Source organism: Corapipo altera, unplaced genomic scaffold, assembly GCF_003945725.1.
Source record: "Corapipo altera isolate COAL_440 unplaced genomic scaffold, ASM394572v1 61, whole genome shotgun sequence".
NCBI classification, from domain to species: Eukaryota; Metazoa; Chordata; class Aves; order Passeriformes; family Pipridae; genus Corapipo; species Corapipo altera.
The window spans coordinates 5,254,343-5,275,612 of NW_020884910.1; the positions used below are offsets into that span (position 1 = coordinate 5,254,343).

At 46.9% G+C, this 21,270-nt stretch overlaps 1 protein-coding gene across 1 annotated transcript in view; it reads right to left on the minus strand.

The window, feature by feature from the left end:
* Positions 1–2,032: 2,032 nt before the first annotated feature.
* The window catches only part of FSTL1 (follistatin like 1), a 51,896-nt gene continuing 32,658 nt past the window's right edge, over positions 2,033–21,270 (minus strand). The window contains exons 3-11 of the mRNA XM_027653707.1: positions 17,442–17,546; positions 16,082–16,211; positions 14,874–14,906; positions 13,064–13,194; positions 9,467–9,585; positions 8,588–8,700; positions 7,282–7,392; positions 5,524–5,621; positions 2,033–5,263 (exon numbers count right to left, since the gene is read on the minus strand). Coding sequence (XP_027509508.1) covers positions 5,219–5,263; positions 5,524–5,621; positions 7,282–7,392; positions 8,588–8,700; positions 9,467–9,585; positions 13,064–13,194; positions 14,874–14,906; positions 16,082–16,211; positions 17,442–17,546 — 885 coding nt within the window. The 3' untranslated portion in view covers positions 2,033–5,218. The remainder of the gene's footprint in view (positions 5,264–5,523; positions 5,622–7,281; positions 7,393–8,587; positions 8,701–9,466; positions 9,586–13,063; positions 13,195–14,873; positions 14,907–16,081; positions 16,212–17,441; positions 17,547–21,270) is intronic.

A 21,270-nucleotide genomic window follows, 5' to 3' on the forward strand; every position in this document is an offset into this window, starting at 1 on the left:
AGTTACCAGCAGTGTAATCAGTAATCATAGGAAGAAAGCAGCAGCAATGTGTGATGACAACGAGAAGATTCACAGCCTAAGGGAACTTTTCCCTTAAAAAGTCCAACCTTAAGAAACAGACTTGCTTCCTTGTGATGCATAAGGGAGCCAAAAAGAAGGGAGTGACAACCTCCTACCTGCTCAAAACACTTCATATCCACAAAAGTCTCTATCGTCTTAGACCGGAAGAAACAGAAACAAATCAGTTTGCCTGCACTAGCCAAGAGTTTAAAACAGCATACGAAGTAGCAACAATGATGAGTTCAAAGGTGTCCAGAACACTGGAGGAAACCCATGGTCCACTTGTCCTTGCTTTGGTGCTCCTATGAATTCTGGATTTTACCACCACAAGTATTTTGATGTGACAGCTCCCGTTCCCAAGAGCAAGAAGTTGTCAGGGCTGTGCCCAGTCTTCAAAAAGCCACAGCGGGTGGGAATGAACAGGTCACCTTCCATTGGACTCGTTTCATTTGTTTTCCAGTACTCTATGGATTCACAGACGTAAGCCCTGATGTGAACCCAGAGATAGCTGTAGAACAGATACTGTACTGGTATGTTACTTCTTTTCAACATAATTTTTCCCACTCTACAAATGTTGTGCTGTTTCAGCTGGATCAGGATAGTTGTAGGAGAGTTTATGTAAGCACAAGAGTAAGGTCATCTGGATTTTATTCTTGTCTTCTGTAGTGCTTTAAGCCTAGTTCTCCCAAAGGTGTGTCCTGTGAACTGGTTCTAGAATTGAGTTTTATTATAGATCAGTTTCCTCCCATCTTCAGAACTAAAGTTAATAAATACCTTACAAATGCAGTTCAGAGTTTTGATCAACCACTTAAATAGCCTGTTTTTCAGCTTGAAGCTTAACAGTGCTGGAGAATTGTGAAGTGATTATGTATATGTAGCTACAGTGCAGCAACTTAATACTCAGATGTGCTTAACTCCATAAACAGGTCAGTTTTTTCCAGGCCTCTACTAGCAGCAAGCAAAGGAGTTTTTGCTTTTTCTCTCTCCCACCTCAAAATCATTTTGCTTCAGGAAGTATGAATGATGCACAAGGCAAAGTATTTATAGTGCCATCTAGCTAAATTTGTGGCTGACGCTTCCGTTCATTCCTTCTTAAAATCCTGGGAAATTCTGGCAGGAGAAATTAAAGTAATGAGGCAGTCCCACTTTGCAGCTGAGCAGTGAATGGGCAAGAAGTGCCACAGAAAAGACTGCAAGCACAGCAGCTGGTACGTGCTAGAGGCCATTTGATGTGAAAAGTAACATGGTGAGGCAATGTTTGTGGTTTTTTTTTTTTTTTTAAACAGTTTTGGAAGGAGCACACCAAGGGAAAAAAAGTAAGGCATCTTTCTCTTCTGTTGGACCAACATTTGCACAGAAGTGCTTACAGTAGTGGCATTACAGTTATGGTGGAGATGAAGGGTAAGACGTTATCCTCCTGTTATAGACCACCATTAAAGGCTGTTTCATCATTCAGTTCAGCAAAGGTGACATTAGCCTTTCAGCCCCGTGTTCATAAGGTCATATCAGAAACAGAAGGTCTATTCCAGTATCTTCTTAAAACCCATACAGGGAGGAAGTCTGTGTAATATCAAAGAAGCATCTTCCGGTTATTTGCTATCCTTTGACATTCAAAAGCATTCTCTGATGTGTCCTCTGGATCTGCCTTGAGTGCCACAACTTAAAGTAGTGTCCCATCCACCACAGCCAGATGGGCACATTCATCTTGGCAGCAGCCTCCACCTGAAGACATCTTTCCTTCTTAACTGTCCCTATGGCTTTTGATCTGTCCTTGCAGGTCACATTTTCAAGGCCTTTAGTTATTATTTTTACTTGCCTATGGGTTCTTTCCACCTGATTCCTCAGTATAAGAGAGAGACAGTCATGTTTCACATTTGTCAAGAACATTGAGATCTGTGTATGAACGTGCAGACTATTTTTTTAACGAGGAAAATGAAGTCATGTGGCTTATGAGAAATAAACCAAACACGTATTACTTTTTAAATTTTGTTTCATTTATTTGGCAGTAATATCCAAACCCCCCTGCTTCAAAAAAATTACAAAATCAAGTAAAATAAGTGCACTAAGGAAACCTACAGAATACTGATAAATTTCACACACGTACAGGAGGGACTATAGAGGGAGGAGTGGGACTTTTTTGTTGGTTGCTTAAATTTGGCTTTTTGGAAAAAAAAAATGCCTTCCCTGCCCCTTGTAGTCTGTACAGCAGTTGTCCCAGAGGGCAATGGCTGAAGTTCAGCACTTTCTTCACCAGCAGCCACGTCACCCTGCAGGAGTTAGTGACTGACCAGCCTGCAGCAAGGTACAGTCTGGGCATGGCTCAGTCTGGGCTGCCCTTCCCCTGTGTGCAGGGAGGTGAGATGTTTCAGTCCCCTTTGGGAACTGTAGCCCTTAGAATGGGCATCGCTTTCCACAGCTGCACGTCCCTTTGGGTGCACGAGAAGGAGGGAAAGACTCCACAGGCAGTAGCCCTTTCCGTGGAGGCATAACTGCTGCACTCCCACCCTGCAGCCCCAGGCCACCCTAGGGTCTGTTGTATGGCTTCTCAGAGAGCTCAGCTTGCCTTGCTGGAGTCTGCAGCCCATCCCTCCACCTTCAGTGCAAGAGCAAGCTCTGTAAACCTCAACCACCAGCACACGCCTCTCCTTCTACGCCCAGAAGCCACCCTTGTTTAAACTGCACATTCACAGCAGACAGGAAGGGGACTAGAGAACATATCACATTGTGCAGCCTACAGAAGCCCTTAAGCTGTGGATTCACCTTCCCTTCCTGTGCATGCTCTGGTTCTTAGAGTTGGAAATATTCCTGACTGAACAAGATGTTATCACCATCCATGGAAAGCCCTTAAGGCAAGCTGTTGTGTTTTCTCTAAGGCACTTTAACGATACGAGCTGGAAGGAAGTGAGCTGGGAGGCACTAACTTTTAGAGCAGGGTCGGAATAAGGCAAAACATTTATTAACAATATTCCTCTGACTCCAGATCCAGCACATAAAGCCCTTTCACTCATACTGTTGGGAAGGAGCAAGGCTATGTCTAATGGGTGCTCCTATTTCACCAAGCACTTCTTCCAGTGCCACCAGAACACAAAGAGTGACTTCATCCCAGTGTAGCATTGCCCACATTACCCTCAGTTCCTATGGACTCATTCCCCTCAGCTGCACAGGTGACAGATCAAAGGCAAATCCAGGCCTTCATGAGAAAAAAACCCCCAGCTTCCTTCTGTATTTATGATGCCAGAAACTCCATAGCAGGGTACATTATGGTTCACACCGGAGAAGTGGCACTATGCCAAAGTCAATGGAAGTCCTCTGGGTTCACATCAGGAAAAGAGCTCAAAGACCAGACAGCCTTTAATACATCTGGGAAAGAGCACAGGAGGGACCAAGCTTTCTTCTTTTCCTATACTTCTAGGTACCAGCTCATTCTTCCTCTCCAAGGAAAGCACCGTGCAAAAAGGAGAAGGTTGGGACGAAAGTCCTGCTGCTCTTCACTCAGGCAGGACATGGTTTTGCAGATGCAACTGGAGTTCTGTTGGAGTAAGCACCAGGGACTGCAAGTCACCCAGTGACAACTGCTGAAGTTGCTCACAAACAGAAGGATGGAAGTCACAAGCAGTCATCTCAGAGTACATGCAACTGCTTGGGAAGCACAGCAGGGGCATGAAGGGAATGTGGATGTTCGGGTGTGTATGAACTACACCTGACAATGGAAGAATCAGCCAGGCTTGAAGCTACAGAGGTGATGATCAACAAAACACCATTTCATTTATATCTAGGACCAATGCTCTGAGAAATGGGTCAGATGACACTAACCCATGAATAGAGTGGTCAAAGATGGTCTGATCAATGACACTGTGAAATGCCTCAGTAATGAGGCTTCCAGCCCTGACTTCAAACTCATACCTGGAATCAAAGAATAATGCTGCTGCCTCACCCCAGAGGAAGACAAAAAGCCCCAGATGACGGCTGACAGCACAACTAAGCAGTTTTTTATGTAGTTAAGCCTTTTAAGATACTCTACTGATGGGATTGCCTGGTTCCTCTGTCTCTAGACTGTTTGCAATTCCCTCTGGGCAACTTAGAGAGGCATGAGCAGACTTTGAGCACATGGTCAATGCTAGCTAAGGGAGTGAGAGCTAGAGAGCTGCAGTGTCCATCCATGTCTGGTGAAACTAATTACATCCAGCTCTGTCTCTTCTTCCCATGAGGGACATTGCTATCCCCAGCTGGGGAATACCCTGTAGTGCAAGGCTCACAAGTTGCTCGTGGTGTTTGTGGCGGCCGAGCGCAGTGCGATACAAACTGTGCATGGGCATTGCACTGTCAGTAACAAAAACCCACACGCTGGGTTTTCTTGAAACATCTAGAGCTACAAAACATACAAAAGCAGAATTACTACCATAGGAAACAAAATAATAAAAAACCCAAAACGAAACAAAAAGGGGGAGTCAGCATGTGAATGTGATAAGAAAAAATTAAGATAGCACCTCTAAGGAGGGGACAGGGAGAGCAAGAGTGAGATGAGGTCAAAAGGAACCATATTGTGTTGGAGCCCACGATGTACTGGAGGAGCTGCTGGGGACAGTCTGGTGGAAAGCAAGGAGGAATGTGCTGGACTCATGCCAGCAGCATGGCACCATGACTCCCAGGTGTCACACCAGGCTGAGCAGCTTTGAGGAGCTTGAACCAAAGGGTAAGATCCTTGGTTGATGATGCCCTGCAGCACACGTGCTCAGCCACAGAACTGCCAGGCCTGTATTTCTGCAGCCAAGGCTGGTGCTGACAATGGTATTGATTGAAGGCCCCTTTTTCTGTCCAGCACTGACCTCCATCCTTTCCCCAGATCCAGGGGAACAAGGAATCCCTGTTAGTTCTTGGAGGGAGCAGCTGTCTGCTCTGGGGAAGGGTCACAGAGGCTGCTGTGAGTCCCTCCCAGCCTTCCAAGGTCCCAGCAATGAAGCTCCCTGAACAGGTGGGCTCTGCTCCCCTTTCCTGGCCCCATTCTCTGTGTATTACAAAACAAATAACCCATCGCTATACATGTAAATATCTGTGACTGGGCAACTGTAGTAGACACTTGTGCATACTGAGATCAGCACTGGAGGACAGGGTGTCAGGATGGGCCCATCCTCCTGGGCTCCTCCGGTGTGGAGGCCCCTTACATCTCCTTGGTGCTCATTCTCTTGGTCTTCTCAGCCGTCTCCTAGAGAAAGAGAGCACAGAAGTGAAGCTCTGCACTGACACAGGAACTGGTAGTGATCCGAAACCTCTGGTCCATCCACAGGCAATGCCAACACTGGCTCACACCTCAAAGCCCCGCACCTGTATTTCTCCACACAAGCAAGAGATCCCCCTTTACTGTGCCCTCCCTTCTACCAGAAGTCTCCAAGCGACAGAAGCAGAGGGAACTCCTCTAGCAAGGCGAGACTTAGTGCAAACAGACCTTCCCAGCCTCATGCTAACCTGGTGCTTCTGCAGTTCCTGAATGTATCTAGCCACCTCCTCCTCAGTCAGATCTTGATCAGGTCGGTGTCTCTGAGCAAGGCCCTTCTCATTCCTCCCTGCAAACAGAAACGGAGTTTATTGTCATAAATAGCAAATGTAAATTTCAGAGGCTGAACCAGGTAGAACCAAAAGAGGCAGGTCTGCCACAGCCTCCCTCAAGTTTAGGAAGGCTTTACTGGAGGAAGGGATGGGTTGGCTTCTTAGAAAAGAGAATGGGCCTGGGACTTCAGCACGTGGGTGTCCAGCCTGTCCTTGTCTCTCCCTCACACATGATTGATAATAAAACCACAAGGAAGAAGCTGCATATTATTTTAAAAAAACACCTATAATTAGTTCAAACATCTTGGCCTCTTGTAGGGAATATATGGAAGCTCAGTGCTGTCCAAGTACAGTAATGATGCCTAATGAAGAGGTAATTTTGCTCTTTTGCAACTTCCTGATGTATTTGAGCTGATTCTTTGGTTTCATTATTCCTTTAAGAATACTCTCTAACCCCTCTGCTGCTCTGACATGGACAGAAAGTCAAGGAATTGTTATCCCGTTGCATGCTTCTGCCATGGATGCAGGGAACAAAGCAGGCAGCAAGAACAGGTGTTGCATAGCAACTTTGAACGTGGCTTCTAGGGAGGCAACAAAAGGAGTCTCTAAAAGTCTCTCTCAAGAAGAGACCCACCTATAGTTCCTCTGCCAGTTCTATTAATATTACAGTTATCTTTTCTCAGGTGAGTTCCTGCTGCCAGAGCCAAATCTGGGCTGAGGTGATCCTGAAGCCTCTGCTGCAGAAGACCAGATAAACATGAAAAACTCTGCACACACTGCTACTGTTCCCCTCTCTCCTACTCTGCCCAAGCCACTGACTATAAATGTACTGCTGACAGCTCCCACACAGCACTGAAACAAAGCTCATGCAAGGGCCTGGTTTCTAGGGAAGAAGGCCAGAAAAATGCAGCACAGTGCTGAGTGGACGTGGCTCCTTGAGAAGAACCCATACATTTCCCAAGGCAGGGGAAAGGTGGCTTTTCACTGGCCCTGGGACTGTTTGTGAAAAGGCAAACCAGAGAATTGTTGTTCATAACCACACCACGACTTCTCACAATCGTAACTTGGCTGTGCAAGCTTAAGAAGGGCCTCCCAAAGGAAGAACAAACAACCCTGCCTTACTATGAACACCACCTTCCTTCATCACCATTATTTTTTTCTACAGTTTCTACAGCAAGAAGTTAAAGTGCTTTCTTGGCATTGGATAAAGTCTCCTATCTCCCCTCTGGGGCAAGGCAAGACCCTAGATCCTACTTTACAGATACCATAAACACAGATACAGTGAGGATGCAGCCATATATACAGGAAAGCTGACTTGTTCACACCTACATATAGGGTTGCAGACAGTGACCTATTTGGTCTGCATGAGCCCCAAGCCAGTTGGATGCAGAGAAGCTCTGGTCTGGAAGATTTGGTGCTGAATTTTCATGACACCAAATCCAAACTACAAAGCCCAGCAGCATTGCTCCCAGCCCAGTTACACACTTACTGACCTCTGGAAAAGAACCAGCTTGGGTTTGACTAACATGGTGAGGGTTATGCAGAAACCACCCATGGAGAAGCTGAGGAAAAGCTGGAGAGAGAAGAACTGGGTAGCTGGTGCCCTCAGACAGACAGAGAATAAGAATTCGTTTTGTACAAAACCAAACACAGTGAGTGTCTGGAGAGCGTACGGACCCTCGCACGTCATGGCAGTGCACACCCAGTTCCCACAGGCACAGACGCAGCGGTTGCACTCCACCTGGGTCTCTGCTCCGTCCTCATAGGTTTCATCTTCCAGGGCACACTCTAAAGAGGCACAAGAAAAGGGCAGTGTTTGTGAGACAGCAAGCAGGCTAAGGACAATATACTTTGGAGATGCCTTAAGAGAGAGAAGAGGTAGGAGGTTTTGGGGAAGCCTTCCTTCCTTTAACCACCAAAAGTTTCATAATGACTGAAATATTAATTCTGAATATGCTGCGTGAAATTGGCCAAAAATAATTTGGGAAAGTCAAAAACTTCATTTTGCTTACTCAAAGGAACACATTTCAATTTCTCAATTCCAAATCAAATGTCAATATTGAATTTGTTTGAATTTCCTCATCTATTAAACAAAGAAAAGAAATGAAAGTTTGGGTTATTCTGAAACAATTCCTGTTCCAGGCTGAGGTCGGCATTTCTGATTTCTATATTTTCTGTTGTCTTGAAAAAGGAAGGGGAAAAAACATCAAGATTTCTCATTTCAGCTCACATTTCTTCTTACAGTTCTATTATATGTTTAAGTCGAGGCCCCCAAAGCACTCAAGGGCCTGTACAGTGTTAAGTGATAACGTGCTGCTGATGTGTCCTGGGAGAGGTGCAGCATCCCTAGTTTCTCACTGAAACAGGCAGCAGAGGGTTCAACTTAATATGCCATAGAAAGCATGGCCTCTGTCTGCTCCTCAATGCCACTGCAGTGAGATGTAAATCTGGCACCTCTGGATCAGCACCCCCTGAGGAGACAATGAGATGACTGGCTAGACATGCCTGGTCAGCAGAACACTAAGCTGCTTTCACATGAACTGTAGCACTAAGTAGGATTTGGAAGGATAGTGAACTTTGAGATGTTCAGAGAGGCTCTCTTTGTGAAAGGCAGACCATAGCAGGACTTTGGTCTGATCTGACTTTCCTAAGTTATCCAGGCATGAACTCCTCACATGATTCATCTCTGCACTGTTAAATACATGCCTTGACCTTAAAAGCATACCATACCCATTCGACCTATGTCCTTGCTTCTAAAATCCAAACCTTTCTCATCACGAGAGCTGTGAGGGCTCTGGGACAAAAAAACCGGTACTTTGGACAATGCAGGGACAAGGGGTGCTCTTGGATGAGTCAGGCACATATGAAAATTATCTCTGGGAGTGGAGTTACAGCATCCCATGTCTGGCCCAAAGCTGGTCTCTTTTCTTTCTTCGCTTCCCAGGACCCCTTTTGTTCCCCAATACGACTGAGGAGTTCCTACTTTTCTCTGGTGGATTGAACGATGGGCTGAGGCACTTGAGAAATTCATTGAAGCTGAGCTTCCAGTCAGCATTTTCATCTGACAGCTCGATGAGGGCATCTACGCAGAGTCCCCTGAAAAGAAATACAGAGGCATGTTCTACACAGAGCTCTACTAGGCTGGTCCTTGCTCTTCTGTCTTCAGAGTACGGATGAGTAAACCCAGTAACAACTAGAAAGGCTTCGAGATGTCTGGCAGAAGTGGCTTCTCTAAGGAAACTTCATTGGATACATAGAAAAGAAAAACAGTCACAAAATATTCTCTGTCTGGCGATGGGCTGGGCAGTGGGGGGATATTCAGAACAGCAGGAATAGGACATCTACATCTGTTAACATCTACATGCTGTCACACGACTAGAGATGCAAGCACAGCATAACCACAAGCAGCCTTTTCTCCTCATTGTCTCACACACTGTGGCGCACACAAAGAAAAAGGGAAACCTCTCAAACTACAGACTGTGTATAAGTGGTGTTTTCCCACCATCTCTTCCTTCTACTAGACCTAACTATTAGGCAAAAAGTGAGTGAAGTCCACTGGAAAGCTAATTTATTAGGAAATAAAAAAAAAAGAAGATAAATTTTCTGTCACCCAACTTATCTTTTGGCTGCACACGTACTTGTTTTAACACAAAGAGGGTTGGAATACATGCCTAATGTGAAGAGTAGGGGTGGGACTGCCCTTCTTGTGGTGTTCACACCTAAATAAGTGAGAAGCCACTTCATAGACAGTTACCTTTGTCAGTGCAAGCCTTAACGAATATTTATCATGAGTGGATTTTCATGCCCTATTCTACCGCATCTGCCTCCTGTCCCTCCTTCTGGCATCCTATCCACCACCCACCTGAGCAATTTGTTGGTCTCCTGGTCCATGTAGGTGGTGATGTTGACAGCAGTCTCATTCTGCTCCACAAACTTCAGGAATTCAGTGGAGTCCAAACGAGAATCACCATCATCAAAGCTCTGTCAGGGAAGATGGGAAGATATAAGAGAGTCCAATTTATCAGTTCAAGATACCCCTCCTTTTCCCCTCTTCCAAAAGTACTTAGCATTTTGAAGCTTTAGTGAGAAAGGCTGCATCATCCCTGTTTAGCACAAAGAAAGAGACTCATTGAAAAGCAGCAACATAGCCATACTAGCATCAGAACGGGGGAGATATGATCCTAGCCTTCCTCTCACAGATAAGCTACGCTGCCTCTCATTCACCTCCTGCTGCTTGATTTATGGCTCTAACCCTATTTCTTCTCTTTGTTCCAGTCAGCTCTTAGCCTTCTTACATACATCCTGCCTTAAAGCAGACCAGTTGCATTCAAGGAGGTGTCAGCTTTCCAATATGTGTAAATCCAAGGCTGTGCCTGGACTCTGACAGTGACAAAAGGGAAAAAATCACAGGAAGCAATTTTCTGCTGATACCAGAGAAGAAACAATTTAATGCAATAGCACGACGCCTCATCATCAACTTCTTAAAGGCCCTGACAGGACTCCTGGCACTGAAGAGCAGCTATTTTAGCCCCAAAATCCTGGCTGTAGTCCCAAAGAAGTAATTGCATTTTGCCTTCCTGTTTGGAGATGTGACACCACAGTGTTGGGCACTCAGCAGGAACTGCTGTGCCCCATCAGAGACAGCTGCATTGCTGTGAGGGGAAAATTAATCCTGCACAGACTGCTGCCACCTAATTTTTGCTGTATGACTTGGGGCAGGTCACTGTGGCTCCTTGCACAGTGCTTCCATGAATGTTGAAAGAGACACTGCCTGTTGTTATCTCTATGTGGTTTAGGAGAAACCTGTAGGGCTTGGGAAATTACTCTGTATCCTGCATAACTCCTCCACTAACATGTCAACTTCTACTAGACTTTGAAGCCTCTTGTCCTGCTATTTCTTGTGAAAGCAGATGCAGTTCTCTTAATGACCCAGACAGTTAAGTGAGTTTTCTTGCCTTTCAATGCTATGGTCTTCATTAAGGTGCTAACCCTCCAAAACAGAGCAGCTTCCCACTACTGGCGTTGCTCCTCTTGAAATAATGTCCTTCAAACATGGCCTGTCTGATGAACAATGCATATCCCAGTGATCCTCACAAGTCAGGCTTTCAGGAGGGAAATAGCTTAATGCCACATCTACAAACCTACTCATGAAGGAGAAAAGGGAAAAGGTTCATGTCACCTGTGCCTCCAGTGTTTAATGCATGCAGGGCAGAATCAGGCCATTTGCAGAGCCCTGCAGCTTGGCACAACAAAATTCCTCCAGAGACAGTAGACGCTCATTGACGACAGAAATTTGTGTGTGTTTGAAGCCATTTAGTTTGCTTTGCCTGAATTTGTCCCAAGTTGTTCCAAACCCTGAATTCTGCCTTAAAAATATTTCAAAGCTTTAAGGGTTGTTGATAACATGGATTACCACCCCAAAGAGAATCATTAAGGTTGGAAAAGACCTCCAAGATCATCAAACCAAAGCTTTGATCGAATACCACTTTGTCATTTAAACCACAGCCTTAAGTGCCACGTCCAGTCGTTTCTTGGACACTTCCAGGGATGGTGACTCCACCACTTCCCTGAGCAGCCTGTTCTAATGCCTGACAACTCTTCCAGTGAAGGAATTTTTCCTGATGTCCAACATGAATCTCCCCAGGCACAACCTGAGGCCATTTCCCTTTGTCGTGTCACTAGTTGACTGGGGGAAGAGACCAACCCCCACCTGGCTACAACCTCCTTTCAGATAGTTGTAGAGAGAGATGAGGTTCCCCCCTGAGCCTCCTTTTCTCCAGGCTAAACAACCCCAGCTCTGTCAGCTGCTCCTCATAGCACTTACTCTCCAGACCCTTCAGCAGATTTGTTGCCCTCCTCTGGATTTGCTCCAGCGTCTCAATGTCCTTCTTGCAGTGAGGGGCCCACAACTGGACACAGGACTTGAGGTGTGGCCTCATCAGTGCTGAGTACATGGGGACGATCTCTGCCCTAGTCCTGCTGGCCACACTACTGCTGATACAGGCCAGGATGCCATTGGCCTTCTTGGCCACCTGGGCACACTGCTGGTTCACGTTCAGCCACTGTTGACCAGCACCCCCAGGTCCTTTTCCACCAGATAGATTTCCAGCCACTCTGCCCCCACCTTTAGCATTGCACAGGGTTGTTGTGACTCAAGTGCATGACCTGGCACTTCACCTTACTGAACATCATACTGTTGGCCTTGGCCACAGAAATTCCCCCCTTGGTCCAAGTAAAGGTGTTGCTTTGCCATGGAAACTTTCATCCAGTGGCTGGGATCAGTGCTCCAGAAAAAGTGGGACTGTAAAGAGAACATGAGGCTGCCTGCCTCTGAGCTGTGGCCATGAGATTTCACCAGCACACTGACAGGCATGGGGACAGTGGGTGTGATTGAGTTGTGCGGAGACAGTGGAGCAAGACTCTGGCTGGCTCATGCATTTCAGCAAAACCCATGACTTGGGGAGAATCTGCAGAAGTGGCTGAGGGGGAACCAAGCAGCTGCGTTTGGCAGGACACCGCAGCTTTTGGGTGCCGGCCGGCGCTGGCAGGAGTGCCTGAGGCAGTGGGCCACAGGAGGGTTTGCACAGACAGAGCAGCATCAATGTCTGCAAATGTGAAGATGCTCTCTGGAGCGAGGGGACCAGCTCTTCTGTCTCACCAGGGGGTGCCATTGCCATGGCAAATTTGCTTGCAGTGCTAAGTCCTGTCAGGCACCATTAATCTCTCGCTGTCAACAGCTTATGATTTAAACACTCTTCCCTTTTCCCCACCTGCTTCTCCAGCTCCATCCTGAATGCTTTGAAGTCTTTATTAGGAGCCAGCTGTGAGGGGGAGGGACACAGTACTGCATGTGACAGGAGCAGGGGATCTGCTGGTTACAGAAGGGTGTGGGCATGGGCTGAGGGACAGACTGACAGAGAGGAGGAAAGAAGAACAGCATTATTGCAGTGCCCAAGACTCGAGGTGGTTCCCCTCACTCTGCAGAGCACTAGGGAACTGCCAGCTCTCGGCCACAACTGGGATATACCCCTTGAAGGCCCCCAACATCCCCTATACCCATCTCAACATGGCCTTGGGACTGTCTGTAACAAAGGAACAGCAGCCACTGCCCCAGTTTCCCACATTTCCATCACTTTCACCCATCACTTTTTTCCTCTATCTTTTGTCTCCAGAGGTTAGTTCTCTCCCCTGCCACGGGCACACCTGGGTCTGCCCTTCTCCTTTTCCCCAGGGCAGGTCAGACACCAGGATCCAGGGATGCTCCAGGTCTGGTTGTCACGAGCCACGTCAGTGGCTCTGTCAGCAGCTGCTGCTGACAGCCTGTAACACATCAGACCACCCTGACCCCCAGTTAGACAGGCACATCACACAGCCTCTTGGTTAGGGGCACAGCAGCTGTTTTGCATCAACAAGGCAAGAAATGTTCTCTGGGCTCTGAGGCAGCTGCTGCTCTACTTGCCTTGAAATACTTGTCCAGGACTTCGCTGTAGTTACTGCCCTTGGAGAACCACCCGTCTGGGATAATCTCAGCTTCCAGCCACTGGATGACGCGGCGACGAAGCTCATCCCTGTCTGACTGGTAGCAGACAACTGTAATGGAAGACAGTGCAGCAGAAACAAAAACAAGGGTGAGAGAAACAAAGTCGGCAGGGAGACCACAGAGAGAAGACTGGAAACAAAAGCCAGCCAGCTCGCCCTGATGGCAGACTGCAGCCCCTCTGTCCTTGGAGATACACCACTTCCAGACGCAAGCAGAGGGGTCATGTGCTGACTGGTGGACGGGCTGCGGGTGACACCGTGTGGCAAGGCTGGAAAACAACACTCCTGTCAAAGTTCTTTTTTTCTTCCTCTCCCTGAGGCTTGTGGATGAACAACCTGGAGCTGACTCATCTTGGTGTGAAGGGTCCCAGACTGAGGGAGGAAGGTGACTGACAGTGTCCCCAGGCTTCCCGAACTATGCAGAACTGGCATTCAGCTGTCAATCCTCAAATACCAGAACCTCTATCTTCTGCAAGGGTGAAGACTACCCTGAGCAAGCCTTTCTATCATGCTGTTGCCAAGACTTGAATTTTAGGGCCTGTTATCTCAGGAGATTTTGTTTCTTCAAAGTCCTAATTTGTCCACTCTGACTGGAAATGAGAGGAGGTCAAGTTAGACTTGTTCACTCACAGTGTTTGCCAGTGTCACAGGTTTCTCTGTGTGGCTAGCACTTTGTGTGTTACTACCAAACCACGCATTTAGAAGCAAAATGGAAAGCCTAGCTGTGAGCTGTCATCCCTGCCCAGAGGTCAGTGAAGCCAATACAGGAATCAGTGTGCATTCATGTCACTTACACACACTAAGATCTTTCGAATCCAGTGACTACAATCACAACCAGATGGAAAGATAGGAAAAAATAATTCTGCATGTTTAGTGTTGAACTTTTTAAAAACTGCTTTAAACGGTGGCCATGCTCTGACATGATCCTTCCTCTTAAGAGGTTTGTATGAGAGTTTGCTCTCGTCTGTCCTAAGAAGTTGATGAATACAGAGCTCCAGCACTTAGAGGCCATGAATGGGAAAAGGATGCCCTGATGAAGGCACAAGTCACGGCCCTAAAATCCGTAGTCCTAAGTACACATGGTAATATATAAGGGGAGAAACCAAGCACAGGGAACCAGAGACTTGTCATTTAGGTGATAAATCATTTAGGTGACGTAGAACCATTTAGGTTAGAAGAGACCTTTAAGATCATCTTGTTGGCTGACGGTAAGAGGCAGTTCAACTGTACCTCCTGACTCCCCTGACAATGCCCCACTGATTGCCTAGTGCTGCCTCTCTGCCTCTGCACCCATCAGTTCACCACTCCTAAAGCAAAGTCTCCTTTTAAAAGAGTGCTCTTGGAGTTGGGGACAATAGCTCCACAGTTACTGCCTTAGATCCCCAATGAACTAGGTAAAAAGAGTGCTCCCTCCTTCAGTCAGGGTGATAAGCACAGTTTGTGTCCCCAGGGACAAACTGGGTTTCATTGGACCTTGTCCATGCTGAGTCCCTGAGACATCCCAGCACAGTGAAAAGCCCAGAAGATGTATGAGCTCTGAGTAAAGCTCCTTTACCCCAGGAGTAAAGAGTGGGGAAATCATATTTCAGAAGATTTATCTACTCAGACTCTGCTACAGCCAGTGCAGAGGAGTGACTTTTACATAGAGCTGTGCAACCCCTCCCCTGCCCATCTCCCAGTGCATACAAATGGATACAGAGGCCTCAGCCAGAAAGGAGACGGCTTCTTACCTGGGCTTGCAGCTGGATTCTCAGACTTCTTCTCTGTTAATGGAAAGACAGAAGAGGACATTTCTGATGCAGTGTGAAGCAATATGAACCTCTTCCCACCCTGGGTGCCACTTGGGAAAAGCAGAGGAACTTGGGAATCTTTGGAATTATGAGGGTCATATATATTGTTAAGGGACTGGAATCCCCTAGACCTTGAGGGGAGCCTGAGGACAGTTTAGACTGAAAAAGAAAAGGCTCAGGGGAAATCTCATCAATGTTTATAAATCTGATGGAAGGAAATGAGGAAGAGTGCACCAGACTTTCACCCATGGTATCCCAGTGACAGGATAAGAGAGTGAGGGCACATATTTAAACAAATGAAAATCTGTCTGAATACAAGAAAACTGTGCGGCTCACGTGGGTGTGAGTTAAACAGCCGCACTGATGAGGCAAAATCCTGCTCCTAAAGTTCTAGAGATCCCTCATGAGCATGGATGATAGTATGGGCTTTGGGGGTTTATCCTGAGAGTATGACCTTTTGTCAGCAGGTAAAGTGAAACTCTTACCTGTCTGAATCTACAAGCCCAGAGAGAGGCAGGCAGGAGCAAGAAGTTGCCCTGCTCTCCTGAGTGCTGCCCACCCCGCAGGGAGACAATAGCTCCAGGATCCCACCACAACCATGGTATCAGGGTTTTGAGTGCACTTATGAGGGCCCTAATGGCCCTGCCAGCCTCACCCTGGACCTCCATCCACACTCTTTACCCAGGGGCTCCATTTCGTCTGATGTCTCAGCCCCTAGGCCTTGCCTGGGATTATTATGTTGTTATTATTATGCCTGTCTCCAGGTTTGTTGCAAGCACTCTTGTACCTGCCATAGAGCCTCTTGATCTAGGCCCTGACCTGGTGTCTTCCCACCTTGATCTCAGCCCTGCTATAAACTGCATCACTACAGACTTGTCTGGCAATTACTGGCCTGTGCCTGATTCTGGTTACCATCCCCAGACCTAATTTCATGACTTGACTTTGGGCCTACTTCATCACTACTAACTTGCCTGGTGATCTGGACTCTTGGTTGAACCTGGCTATTGTTCACAGGCTTGCCCCTGTTTACCCCACTCAGCAACTGTGGTTGGTCTTGGCTGGTGAGGCCTCTGCCCTTCCTTGTTATCGTGTTTCCCTTCCAACTCTTCCTCCCTTTGAGTGTAGCCAGTCCTCATTGCCAGGGTTACCTTTGCAGTGACCATCATAATCCACCTGGATCTTGGAGCCAGTGAGACAGGCATCACGGTGCAGCTCACAGTGGTTCAGGTATGTCTTGCCATTGCTGCCGCACACAGGCCTCTTGTGAGGTTTGCATTGCTGTGAGAGAGCCAGAGGAGACAAGCATTTTACCTACCTCCTTGGGACAGCTACAGGGAGGCAGGTGAGTCCCACCATCAGCCCAACTCAACAGAAGCCCTTGGCACAGTCCCCTTAGGCCTGTGTTTGGAACAGGCTGAATGCACCCATAATCACCCCAGAAAAACCTGCACAGAAAAGTCTGTGAGTTCAAAGGTTTCACTTTATCCCAGTTTCAATCACCACCAGCACAACAGGAGTCTTTCTTAAAGCAGAACCCTGCAGAGAAATCAGTGCTCAGCATAAATACTGAGCATAATCCCGCAATTGCTGCTCCTTGTGCCATGCACATGCCTGCCCAGATGTGTTTCTGTGAGTCTGGTCTGTGAACCTCTCCTTGCTTGGCTCCACTGCATCTTTTTGTAGACTCTGCTCTATCTTTCTGCAACCGAGTGCAGAATAAACCATCAACCATGAACAAACAGCCTAGCCACAGCAGAGAGAGTGAGTTCATCACTGAGTTCAGGCTGTGGGCTTCTTTCTTCTGTTCCTTTTGGTCTAGTCAAGCCTGCCCAGAGTGACACCCTCTTCCTGCAAATAGAACATTTCACTCTCCACTGCTCTGGTGGCCATGTCAGACCTGCAGCCTCTGAGGGGAGTGGGAACAAAGTGTCACATGCCCATTCCCAGAAGCCAGGCAGATACGGTTTGAAGGGATGGGACAGAGAGGTGTAGGGAGACACTGTGTCTCTACATCTGTGAAAGACTCTTCTAATCATCTCTGGCTCCCTTCTGGATGAAGCTATTCATCCTCACAGCACTCTACCACAATTATTTCCACTTTAAAAAGCTGATTTTTAGTAGGATGCTTATAACCTCCTCAAACAAGATGCCTGTGAGGGTAGGCTGTCTTGGAGCTCACAGACCACTCCCTAGAGTGCCCTTCTAAGCCAGCTGTATATCTATACCCTATTGGGCTTTCCCAACAAAAGACCTCCAGCCAAGTTTCCTGTGTGTGTAAAGACCCTAGGCAGTTCTTCAAGCAGCACAGCTGCGAGCCCCAGACAGTATCACAGGGCTCTTCCCCAACACGACACTGGAAACAATTCTGTTGTTCGAAGAGCCACTGTGAATTTGCATCTGCTCCATAACAGCCACAGCCTTATTCCATCATGGGATCCTTCCAGCGACAGAAACCCAGCTAGGGAGTGATGGTGGCACCTGTCCCAGACGCAGAACCTGCCCCCATACCTCAATGCAGAGGCAGGTTGGCTCTCCCTTCTCAGTCACTGCACACTCCCGACCAGCTCCACAGAAAACATTGGCACAGATCTTGGATTTGCTCCTTGGCTCTTCCTGCAAGATACAAAGTAAGAGACACAAAATACATCGTTACCAGAAGAGCACCAACACAGTTTTAAAAAAATTTAACAGGTATCAGGACCAAGGAGCACCAAGGTGGTAAGAAGTGGGTGATAGAACAAGAGAGACATGACTGCAATAGGTGAACAGCTCAGATATGAAGCAGGAGTAGACACAAGAATGAGGGCTACAGTCCCAGCAACAGAGGGCTTCCTTGAGGTCATTCCTGGAAAATCACCTAGGAGAATTGGAGCAAACATGAGCAAGAGGAAATCTAACAAGAGCATCAAGAATAATTTGCTCATGTCAAGGACTGCTGTCTTTAATTTTTTTTTTCATGGAGGGTAGGGAGCAGAAACGTCTTTGCTTGAAACATTTAAGAAGTAGGTGAACATATCCCTAGAGAAAGGTGTGATACCAAACAAGTGGAAGAAATTGCCATCAGGCACTAGAGATAATGCCCGTGTCATAACAAAAACTTAACAAAACCACAGGACCCATTATCTTGCTTCCACTGGTCAAGATTGAACACTTCAAAGGACGAAACACTGTCATAGATAAGATAATTATACAGTAACCTACCCATAGCGGAAATTTCTTCCTGGTCTCTGACAGCCAGCAGTTGACTTATGCCCTGCAGCACAATTTATACGCTTCACAGTTTTCTCCTAGCCAAAGTCATCACGACTATTCTTGGTTTTCCCTTTAACTGTCAAATCCTTTTTTTTTGTTTTTGAGTCCCACTTCCTTCCTAAACTAACATGGAAGATTTCCACAGGTTAATCATGTTTTCAATAAAACCACCATTTACTTTTATCAGTTTATTGTCTTTTTTTGTATAGACTTTTAAAGAGAAGACAGTTCCAGGGGTTCAGACTTTGGAGACCCTGTTTTAATTCCCTGCTTTGTCATTAATTTCCTTTGCAACTCTCATTTCATCTAACATTTTCCACTGGTACATTGAGTATCTGGCTCAGGCTAGCCAACTGGCTTCTGTCACAGTTTTGTATCACAGAAAGAAGACTGAGTAACAGAAGATAATCAGTGGGGTAGGTCAATCACATCTGCTGTGTTTCTCCCCTATAATACACAAAAGTTTTTTCATCTTCTCATCTGAGTATTATTCTTAACCTCTGCTCATTTGTGGTTCCTTTGTACCTCCATATCTACTTTTGAAAGTAGGTAATGAAAAAAGGAGCAGAACATGTTTGAGGAGGAGGCATTATTGATGGATAAAATGATAAATTCTGAGCACATTTTTCCTCCTGTTTCTTCTTTATCCTAATTCTTTTTCTTTGTTATTATTTTACTTTTAAACCACAATTCCACTGTGAGTTGCTGTCTTTACTGAACAGCTCACAGAGACAGCCTGATCATTTTTTGAATGACCTTGCCCTGATCTTGAGAATAGTTTGTCTGCTGGTCTACTGCACAGTTCATCAAGCCCAAGAAGGTCTTTCCAAAGCACTGCAGGATTCCCTCCAGGTTCACATAGTGACAAACATCTTTCCTACTCTCTGCAAGCATTCCTACTTTGCTGCTCATCCTCTAAAATACAGTATTTGGACATACCAGTCTTAGCTGAGAAATGTACACCATGTCCCAGGCCTGCTCTCCCCACGAACACCCTCTGTTATCCTCCCTCTCCCTTTTCATCTCCTTTCACATATTGTTTCTGAGCTACAAAAGATACACTATCCCTTCTCCTGCATCCACCTCTCCCTAGTTACCTTGTGGTAGAGGGCTGGGGTAAGTGATCTGGGCATTTCTGGAGTGGGATGGGGCAACACTAGTGCTTCACTGCACAAAGTAACCTCATGCAACTTAGGACAGGGAAGGGAGAATAACTCATTTTGCAAAATGCACAAAATAAAACCAAATTTTACCAGGCTGTAGTCTGACTTAGGGCACTCGGACATTTAAAATGCACTGTAGCCACCTAAGAGCTAATCCATTTAAAGGGGTTTGAATCATGTGTCAATCCCTTCACCAAGCCAAAGACTATAAAAAAACCTAGCTAAACACAGCTTTAAACTGCCACTCTGTAATCCAGGTGCTTGGCAATAGATGGCAGTACCCTGCCTCTCCCTACCCATGGACTGGCAGGGCTGCCAGCAGCAACTTCCAGTACATGCCACCGATGCGAAACCTGGCTCTTGACTCCTGTGCTGAGACTTATAGCACTGCTACAATTGCAGCCAGCCTCAACGATCATCCACAGTGACCTAGCTCAAGACTCCTCTCCCCATGCCAGCTCACTTGGAAACCTGGCCTGTGATGTGGCTGTCTTGGCCACAGCTCCCTCCCCAGAAGTGCCAGAGCCCAGGAGACATCCCACAGCTCTTCCACTGGGATATGGGCCAGGGATGCTGGCAGGGTGACACCACTAGAACACTTTCTGAATACAACCAGCCACCTGCCAGGCTAGGAGACCACATTACTCTGTTTTTTCTTATTAATCAAAGCAATACAATTTGCTTCTTGTTGCTTTAAGCTATCCTAGGCTAGCAGGGGGTTGGAGCTAGTTGCCACATTCCATCATGGCTTTCTCCACCTCAGGGTTCTGCCAGACAAAGAAAGCAATCAAGCTGCTCTGCCTGCCTGCCCTCTTACTCTGCCACAGGGTTTTTCAGACCCAGCTTGCTCATCCTCCCTCCTGGAGTCTCTGACTGTGACAGCAGCTACTGGGCTGTGTGCTGGCTCCACCTTTAGAGAAAACCACTCTCAGCTTCCACCCTAGTTCCCTCAGTTCTCTGTGCCTCCCTTAATTGCAATGCTCACCCCGCAACCTATACTTTATCCAACTACAACCTACCAACCATAGCCCCTTATAGGCCTCTGCCTCCCTTCCAAAATCCTTTAGACCCTCACCTCCTTCTTCACCAAACATCACATCTCCTACCAGATAACTACCTGACCCTGCACCTGCAACCTGACCCACTGTGGCACTCCTCTGCCAGGCACTAGCAGCTGCTGCTACAAATCCTGCCTTTACCTCTGCCAGAGCCAGAAAATCCTTCCCTCCACCAGCATGCACACAGATGAAGTTAGGAGTTACCACTGCTCCTGCTTGGTACAGCCACATAGCTCTGAGGTGGTTTATGGCACACCACCACAGGGTGGGAGCGCTCTCTAGCAGCTCCTGGCTGCCTCTGCAGCAAACACTGGAGTCTCCTGTGTGGAACTGGGAGTGTAACAGAGATGGCAGTGGGTGAATGGACAAGTACAGTGGGGGTCTGTGAATGAGGCTTTACAAACTCCCAATTCTCTGGTGATCTCCCAGAAGCTACCAGCCAAAGCAGTTTCTTGTGGCAGATATTTTGGTCTTACCTTGGACCTTGTCATGTTTGCTTTTTATCAAGCTCCATCCGCAAGGACTCATGTAAGTGAGGATGGCAGCTGCCACTTTAATATTAAATAGCTCATGTTTGCCCCTGCCATGTAAAAGCTTGAAAATACGAACTGTAAAGTTCTAAATGAAACGTCATACACACACAAAAAGACTCCACAGTGTTTCAGTGTTGTTGCCCTTAAATTAATTAATGTCAGGATTTGGGGGCTGGAATCACAGTTTTTATACTACTTCCTCCCTGGCAGCTGCCACTGCCTTTTGTGTCACCATGGGCTTGGGAAGTGTCACTCGTTCCAGTACACAGTGCGCTCAGGCAGGCGGAAGGGAAAGGGCAGAGAGTCGTTACTAATTGCTGCACAGTGGCAT